Raw genomic sequence first — 9,938 nt, 5'->3', positions numbered from 1 at the left:
TATTGGGTATTTCAATTTACTGTGTAAGGAATGTAAACCCTAATTTTATTTTTTTCTTCCGCATTTAGATAATCAACTCTTTTCTTTTAATCTTGCCTTTTATAAAAGTTCACTTTGTATTTCTGAAAATGGTCAAATTCACCTATTCCATTTTTAACTTACAGGCTTTGCAATTTTATTTTTCTACTATATATCTAGCAACAATGTTCATCTTTAGGTAAGACCTTATAAAGGTTATTATATAAGGAATGAAGTTAAGTAGAAACATAATTTCAGAAAAGATTCATTTGGTATTTAAACTCTTAAGATCCGTAGTTTCGCTCTTAATGAGCTCGTATTAATTGTCACATAATAGAATCATAAAGTAGGAACCATAACAAGAAAACATTACAAATGATCAATAATTATTTAATTTTTTTGATATAATAATAAGAAATTTTGTTCATATAAAGCATAATAACCTAATCAACTATGATGTCAATAGCTAACAATTTAACCCAAATTATAGTTCATTAAGTTCATATGTGGTCATATGTGGTGGGTGCTTTTAATTCATAGTTCAAATGAGCTGTATTGTGTTTAACTTTAAAATTGCTATAAGAAAGCTAACATAAAATGATTAACTTGGAAATAAATGATTAGTAAATTATAAGCAAGTCCATATTTTAATTTTTTTAAGTGAGATTGCTAAAATTATCATTGTGAAGCTTGCAAGAATTTTGTTCTTGAATTGAGATGATGATTTGCCTTTAACAAATTTTTTTTTTTTTGTAAATTTCTCTTAGCATATAAAACTTATTTAAATTTAACTTAACCACCAAATGAAAAAAAGAAGGATTGTTAAAAGATAATATCATCATCAAGTATTCAGAGGAATACTAAGTAAAAGGATGGAAGTAAAAGCTCTACAATATAACTAAAAATAAAAGGCATACAAATTTGAATATTATGTCTCTCCTCTCGTAAATAACTTTCTATTAAATATAAATGTGAAATAGATTAAATCTATAACAAACTATCTCCTACTTACAATCAATTATAATTTCAGATAAAAAGACAATTTTGAAAACTTATTAATGGCTAATAAAGAGAAAATTTTTGGTAAAACACATAATTTTTAACGAGATTAATGATTTTCAATGAACCAAATTTATCAGTGAAAGATGAGTTATCAACTATAGAATTAGGATTATGATTGACTATAAAGAAAAAAAAGATAAGAAAAGAAATTGGAGAAAATCAAGAAGGGGTTCTAAGTTAGACTTTTTAAACCTTATTTAAATGTAGTACCACACGACAATGCACAAATGATATTTATTAGTATTTGAAAAGTTTTGATTTAAATTTGAAAGTAAAAACTAAAATTTGAATATATACATATAAATGTATGCTGAATTTGGCATTTTCTAATGTTAATTGTGAACTTTATTATTTTAGCATATATATATATATATAAAATAATGCAAGTTGTATGAAATTAAATGAAGGTAAGACTGTGAAAAGGTGATAGGTCAAGCAAACGGACGGTCGTGATTTTGCACTTTTCAAGCATATTGGTAACTTAGTTTGTAAGTAAAGGTAGCCTAGCCCTCCCCTTCTTGACGAACTGTGATCGGTTTATACCGCACTGAGCCCCTCTTCCCTTTCGCCTCCCCTCTCCCCTGCCTCTCCAAAAGTTCTTCCTAGGACCACGCGTTTATGTGTTCATTTCTCTGTTCTCCGCCTTCTGGAGATCTTCGCTCCTTGCAGGATCTCTTCATTTTCTCAGAAATTTCGCTTCTTTGTTTGTCTTCCTTGAGATCACAGGAATCGGAATCTGAATCGCATTTCCATCTCTAAGATCCTCATCTTCGGATCTCCTCTTCCCTTACAAACGTGCGTTTTTCCTCCGTCGCCAAACAAAGTACCCCGCGTCTCTTACATCTTCCACCATGCGTTTGCGCTCAAACTCAAGGGATTCCTCTTCCTCCGTGCTCCTACTCCTTGTTGCCACATTCCTCTTCTTGACTCTTTCACCCGTCTCTGCTCAGGTATCCGTCTTTTGTTTACCCAAAAATGGAGTTAAAATTACTATATTAGATAGTTGAAACTTGTTTAGATGCAGAATTTTGTGTTTTCTTACCACTAGCATATACATCTTTCCCAATTTGTTGTTCGTTATGCTTGTTTGAGTTAACATTATTTGGTAACGGATGCGCGAGTACATATGTTTAAATATATATACGCAGGTGTAGACATGTAAATTCGTTTACCTTTCTCACATTAATCGAGATGTATTTGTTTTTACTAGGAATCTGCTGCTGAAAATGACAAAGAAGAAACAAGTGGATTACTTAAAGACCTGGGTCGCCGAGGCATGGTGATGGTTTCCTTTTTTGTTTCCCCAAGATCTGAGACCATAATTGCATCCTTTACATTTGTGAATTTTATATTTTATCTTAAATGCTGTAAGATCTAGATTATGGCAAAATACATGTTCGTTTCACAGGGAGTAGAGATTTTCACAATACTTCCGCTTTGATCTTTGACATTTTCTTAATTGCTGGCTTGTTTTAAAATTCAGTCATGTTCATTGTGAATTTCTATGTACAGATGGGCACAAACAGGCTTGGGATTGATGATGTAGGAGACGATAGTGATATCAACTCCCTTGGTCTAAACCTTGGCTTTGCTTCTACTGGCCTTGGGATTTTTGATGCATTCTTTACAAGCTTGTCAATGATCCTTGTCAGTGAGGTGCAAATCTACTTTCCTTTTACTTTGGTTTTCCTATTGTACAAGTTGTTCTGCACTTCTCTAGATTCTGGATTTTCAGCTCTTCTCAATATTCTGTGATTTTCGAAGCCTTTTATCATTTCCAAGAAATTCGAAATATAATATTTCTGTTTCTGAATTAGTTCACATGTTATTCGGTTTTAATGCGGCTTCAGTAGATTTTACTATGTCAGTTCTCTATGTTGAGCGAAACAATGATTCTCACTACTTTTGATGCTCTGCTAGATTGGAGATGAAACTTTCATAATAGCAGCACTCATGGCTATGCGTCATCCCAAATCAACAGTTTTATCTGGTGCTCTCACAGCCTTGATTGTTATGACAGTAAGTTAGCCCGTTATTCTTCCATCTAAATGTTTACCATACTGAATCTGCTTATTTTCTGTCTCTGCATTTTGCGTTACTGACAATTCTGGCTAATAATAAAATGGCGATAAAGCATTATCATGTTCTACATCCCTTCATTTCCAATATTTCCAAGGTTAACGCTGTTCTGCATGTTAATCAGGTACTTTCCACTGGGCTAGGTAGGATTGTTCCAAATTTAATATCAAGGAAGCATACAAATAGTGCAGCAACAGGTATGAATATTCTTCTCTTCGTCTAGCTGTTTTTACCCCTTTCTTACTTAGCTAGCAAACATGTTTTCTCTTCCATAATGTTCTTGGCTGCATACCAACCTTGTCCTGTTTGATTTTTTCAAATTGGTTGTTAAGCTCTATCAGACATATCTTACTCTATTCACTTGCAGATTCTTCAATTTCTAACTGAATGAAATTTTTAAGAGAATGATATCTGTTATCTAAGTATCAAAAACTTGTATGCTCAGCGCTTATCTGGGAATATTGGTTCCTCTTCCCTCTTCTGACTTCTTCCTGACCCAACCGGCATGTTTTGCTTGATTTCAGAATCTAGCACCTTATTTAGTTCTTACGTTTAACTCTTTATTTTAATCCATGCCCGGCAAAAAATAGAATTATGTGGGTGCTTGTGGCCATCCTATTGGATGTTCATTCCTAGTTTCTCTTATTATTGGCTATTGGTGTCTATGCTATGATATCACTGAAAAATGGTGACATCTGTATCTTTTTTAAGCCACAATGACATAGGGATATTAGGCTAAAAGCTTTTCTGTTATTTTTGAATCGCGTTGCAGTGAAGTTGATTTTGGTTCAAGTTTCAATTATATGTAATAGGAATGAGAATACAAGATCAATGAGATAAATATTTGAATACAAATAGTATTTTAATTTTCATACAATGTATTGATCAATTCAAGGTATGTATATTTGCCAATCTATTTTTGAAAAGTAAAAATAGAAGCTATAATTGTTGAACTGAAGGTGCAAGTAAGATTTGTTTAATTATGTATTAAATATATAAATTATGACCTAGTTCAATATATCAAATAATGAAGATTTAGGAATTGAATGAGAATATAATTGATTTGAACAACATGAAATGTGATATCTCTATAAGCAAAGAATTCAAAATAGTAATCAATGTTAAAGCCAACATATGAAGCTATAGCCTTTTCCTGTGGCCTGTTTTTCTTCGTCTCCAATCTGTCTGGTTTAATATGTTAAATTATTGACATTTCTTTCTTCTTTATGTAAAATGGTCTTGTTATAAACACAGCCACCTTTTGTTTTTGAGATGGTGTTATAAGCACGTCCAAATGAGAATAAACACATATAGTTTGTTTATCTTAAGAATTTTGATTTGCATTCTGTTGGTTGTATTGCTCTCTGGTTTTGAAATTTCATAGACTAGTTCAGAATTTCAATGAGATATGTGGGATCTAAATTTTGTCACATTTGCGTTTGTAGTTCTTTATGCATTCTTTGGGTTGCGGTTGCTTTACATTGCTTGGAGATCAGATTCAAAATCATCCCAGAAGAAAGAAATGGAGGAAGTATGGTTCTGGTTCTCAATTTTAATTTCAAATGCACATAAATATATACAACTGTAGCGCAACTTTTGTCTTCTTTCTTATTCCTCCTTTCTCTGAACACTCTCTTCATTACAGTGCTTTGTGCACTCTCTTCATTACAGTGCTTTGTGCATATTATGTTCCTTTACAATCATTGTTAACAAAGATGCTCGTCAGTCCAAATAGTAAACCAACTTGGATCAGGATGTACCCCCCACATATTCACCAATTCTATGCAAGTTTAGTTGCTTAAATATGATGAGTTTTTCTTTGCAATGTCTCTTTAGTTCTATCCTTAACCAATAAGGAGTAAGAGAAACACCAAAAGGTATATAGTGATGCAGCAAAATATAGTAGAAAATAGAAAAGATAGAAAACAGAGGGAGGAAAGAAGCACAGAATCCATAATAATAGTGATTGGTGGTCCATAATAACAGGGATTGAAAATTCAACGGACTGGTGGTTGGGAATCTATTTAGAGTGTTTTACTGGTACTTTGTTATACATAGGATATTAAATAGAAAATTACTAGATATATTACTTGCGAAACAAGAAAAAATAAAACTATGCCAGGAATAGAATTGGATAACATCCTAACCCTAAAATGATACAGTTTTCCTCACAAGCTGCATGGTTCTCTTGTAATTTCATTGTATCAAGATTAAATAGAAAATTACTAGATATATTACTTGCTAAACAAGAAAAAATAAAACTATGCCAGTAATAGAAATGGATAACATCCTAACCCTAAAATGATACAGTTTTCCTCACAAGCTGCATGAGTCTCTTTCCTTGTATCAAAATTTTGAGAAGGAAAGTTTGGAAGTTTATTAACGAGTACCAGGGACTGAACCATGTCCAACCCCCGGGGAAAATCCATAAGACTTAGGCTGTTGATCATATCCCTGAACTCCTGAGAACATAAGCGGGAAAGTGTTCCTAACCGATGATAAAAATTATCTGGATGCTCTCATGGAATGGATAGAAAATATACATGTACATTTTTCTTTTGCAGACATGTTTTTTCAAGATTTGTCTGTCCTTATATTGATTCTTATTTATATCACTTTTCAGGTAGAAGAGAAGCTTGAATCTGGCCAAGGAAAAGCAGCCTATCGCCGCTTCTTTTCAAGATTTTGTACGCCAATTTTTTTGGAGGTATAATTCCAGGATTTGGTTCCATGCAATGTGTTTTTCCACTCATATGGACACACTCAGTTAATTATTGACTCATTAATGATATTGCATGAATTTATCTTGGTGGTGTTCAGGCGTAATTTTAATATTAGAGCCCATAGCCTTAATTTGTTTAATTATTATAAGTATCACGACAGCTGAATATATATCATTTGTGCAGTCATTTATCTTAACCTTCCTAGCAGAGTGGGGTGACCGTAGCCAGATAGCAACAATTGCTGTAAGATAATTTCTTTTCCTTGACTCACTGATTGATTGATTGATTAATTATTCTTGTTGTTTATTTTTTTTTTGAAATAAAAGCAGGAAGAGTATGTATTAGTGTGGTGCCAAGGGGGCACTGCCCATGTACAAAAGTTTACATCTCTATTAGCATATCTACAATATAGCCAAAATCATCCATACAATTAAGGTTATGCCCTAGGACACTAGAGCTAAAATAGTGAAATTAATTGTCCTTGATGGTATTAAAGTCAACTTCCTTCCCTTCAAAAGCACGATTATTGCGCTCTTTCCAAATAATCCAAAATATAGTAAGGGGTATGATGCCAATAGCTTTTTTTCTACTGTTGATACCCTCCAGGCCAATAATTCAGAACTGATCGTGCCAGCCATCGCCCAAGATAAGCCTAAGAGCCCCAAGACCATGGACCATAATTTATAAGAAAAAGAGCAGTCAAGAAGACGGTTGCAGGATTCCTGGCTGAATTTGCATAGGAAGCATCTGTTCACCATAGGGAGGCTTTTTTTTATTTTATCAAATTGTCAATTGTGAGAATCCTTTCTATGGCAGCCTCCCATGCAAAAGAAGAAATTCTGGGAGGGGCTCCAGATTTCCAGACAATTCTTGAAGGAAAGTCCCTCGAAACATTATTGTTGGATCGGGAAAGTCCCTCGAAACATTATTGTTGGATCGGTTCATGTGGTGGTAGAATGACTTAACAGAAAATTGACCATTCCTTTTCAATTTCCAGCAGAGCTTGTCTTCTTGAATTGAGAACCGAATGTTAGCCACGGTGAGGAGCAAAGTCTCATATTCGTCCACTTCCCAATCTTTAAGATTTCTGGTAACATTGACATTCCACCCTCCGGGATTTCCATTGCTGAACATATGACCAACCAGGCAGTTTTTGTTTCTGCTAATCGCATAAATGAGAGGAAATTTTGATTGGAAATTCTCCTCACCACACCAAGTGTCTTCTCAGAAGCTAATCTTGTTACCCCTACCAAGGGTCCATTTAGGGCATTGTAGGATGTTATCTTGTTTATTTGTTTAAAAGAGTACTCTTTATGACCGAATTGATTGTGTCAGTACTTATGGGATGGTTCCTTATTCATTGTGGTTACTTTATCCTGACTGGGAGTTGCACTATATCATGATGTGTTGCTTGAATTTAACCTTTCTAGCACTGCTTCAACTTCTGTTTGCCACGTAGACACTAAAGGTTCTCAATTATGTTGGTACATGTATTTTAGGGTTTAGAAATATTTATCATTCTTCAACTTTACTGATTACAGATGTAACCATTTCATATCCATATAATTTGGTTTCTAGCATGCTGGAAATTTTATTTTATTTTTGAAATCCCTCCTTGACTTAGTCATTGCAACAATATTCAATTTGTCTTTGGAAGTATATCCAGATTTTTTTAGTTCTACTTATGAGGTTGTTCAAATCTTAATAAGCATGTTGTTTGTTAAGTGCCAAATGTTTTGTTAATGAAGCTTATTTTTGAGTCGGGAAAAAATAAGCTTATTCCTGTAAACTTTACTGTATTGGTTGACTGTATTCGTGAAAGTACAGTAGAGAACATTCTTTTTTTTTTTTTAAAAAAAATTTAGCTTCCAAAAATAAGCTTATTCCTGTTAACTTTACTGTATTGGTTGACTATATTTATGAAAGTACATATAGAACATTTTTTCTAAATTTAGTTTCCACACATGCTTATTTTTTAAAGTTAGCAGTTTAGTGCTCAAGTAACTTAAAAGAACCCGAGCAATAAGCACATATTTTTCTAAAATGCCCAAAGATTATCTAAATTTGAACTGGGGATTTGATATAAACATGAAATTATGATGGTGTAGCTGGCGACACACAAAAATGCGGTTGGAGTAGCTGTAGGGGCAACCCTAGGACATACTATTTGCACGTCGCTTGCAGTAGTGGGAGGAAGCATGCTGGCATCCAAGATCTCACAAGGCACAGTTGCCACCATTGGAGGCCTGCTCTTCCTCTGTTTTTCTTTGTCTTCATATTTCTATCCTCCTCTGTAAGTGTTACCTTGTATTCTTTAAGATCATTAACGTACTTCACCCACATTACATCTGATGCTGAATAGCTTTATATAGTAATCAGGTAAACAAAATACATGATTGTATTTCTGTATGATTATAATACACAATGCATAGATGATACATCTGGTTCACGACTTTGGTGTTTGTGGCTGCTTTCCAATTGTTTGTCATCACTGTTTATATTTAGCTCTTTTTATTCTTTAATGCTCTTTGGGAGGATGATTGGTAAAAGTAGGGTTTTTTTTTTTAATTTTTGTTTAAGTTTATTCTAATAAAAAAAGAAGAGATTTTTAAACTGAGTTTTTGTTTGCTTGTTTGTTTGTTTATTTTTTGTTAATATATATATATATATTTTAGAGAAGAGTTATGGTTAATTGAACAGAGAGGATCAAAGAATTTTATTTTTAAATTTATGTGAAATTTAATATTAATGAACCCTTTTTTTTTTTGGGTGGAATGAAACTTATTGTAAATGTATTAAATTTTTGTATTGGTTAGTTTTGGGTTTTTATTCTGAAGGGATATATTAACATGTTAAATCTAATATTTTGATTTTATTATAATATACGTAATAATTAAATTATATATGCGCATGTACATAATATTTGGTAAAAACATTTACTACTATTTATCTCCAAAACGATTAGGCCTAAATATAAATAAATATGTAAAATCATAGGTTAAAAATATAAAATAAGAGAATTATGTTAAATCAAGTACAAATATTTCATTATAACATTTGTCACATTTAATGTTTAAATTTAAAGTTTCAGTTAGTGCATCACTAATTTTATAAAATTTTTGGCGTTTGTTTTTTGTTTTTTTAATAATTATGAATTTGATTTTGACTTTAATACTGAAACTGATTTTAACCTTTAGCTTTTAACTTTTATAAAAAAAATGTAATATTACGGCTAGAGACGAAAAGAAAAAACGTGCCCATAAGAAAAGTGAGTCGGTCAGGTTTGAATTTAGAAGCAAAAATCTATTCAATTCCGACGTGGTTATATAATATAGTTTTTACTTTTGTTTTACTTTCCTGTTTAGTATGCTTAATCGGGCTCAAACTTTATATATTTAAAACCGAATCTTCTTATGGTTTTACAAATTTTATTTCTATCAGTACACAATTTATTCAGATTTAACTATATTATACTTCTATTATTCCATCCAAGGCCAATATAATATGAAAGGAGGCATCTTAGATTATGTAAATCTACATTTAGTTTAAAGAGCATATGGTGAACCATCTATTTTTAAAGATAATAAAAGGTAATTAAACATGTAATCATGAATAATTTTATATAAAATTAATTTTGTTATCTTTTATTAATATATATATATATATATTTTTTAATTGAGCCAAGTGTGCATCACAAAATATTTTAGGAATCAACACCGAACCATAATTAATTCTCTTTACGTAGGAGTTGATATTCCTCAAAGTAATATATATATATATATATATATTTGTGTACAATTTAATAATCTACCAAGTAGTAATGACTAATATACTTTATCCCTCATGAATAGTTTAGAGTTCTTTTTCTTTAAAAGCTTGATGCCGAGGAGCATTACATAGTGACAGACATCATATTTATTTTAGGTGAATTTAACATGCGCCTTCAATAATATATTTATTTGTTAAATCAACACTACTAGTAAAATAATTATCCATAAAAATAAAATATACTATTAAATTTAATAATTTTTTATCTGTTTAGTTTCAAATTTAAAT

At 31.9% G+C, this 9,938-nt stretch overlaps 1 protein-coding gene across 1 annotated transcript; it reads left to right on the top strand.

The window, feature by feature from the left end:
- The first annotated feature begins 1,599 nt into the window (after positions 1–1,599).
- LOC110816361 (GDT1-like protein 3) lies at positions 1,600–8,331 on the top strand. Its single transcript, XM_022044516.2, has 9 exons — positions 1,600–2,030; positions 2,291–2,359; positions 2,593–2,736; positions 3,001–3,099; positions 3,284–3,356; positions 4,605–4,690; positions 5,783–5,866; positions 6,066–6,125; positions 7,991–8,331. The coding sequence occupies exons 1-9, from the start codon at positions 1,932–1,934 to the stop codon at positions 8,177–8,179; spliced, it is 903 nt and encodes a 300-aa protein (XP_021900208.1). The 5' UTR covers positions 1,600–1,931; the 3' UTR covers positions 8,180–8,331.
- Positions 8,332–9,938: the final 1,607 nt, after the last annotated feature.

Source organism: Carica papaya, chromosome 1, assembly GCF_054855325.1.
Source record: "Carica papaya isolate Zhongbai chromosome 1, ASM5485532v1, whole genome shotgun sequence".
NCBI classification, from domain to species: Eukaryota; Viridiplantae; Streptophyta; class Magnoliopsida; order Brassicales; family Caricaceae; genus Carica; species Carica papaya.
The sequence above is the reverse complement of the archived record's forward strand: the minus strand, read 5'-3'. Positions and strand labels throughout refer to the sequence as shown.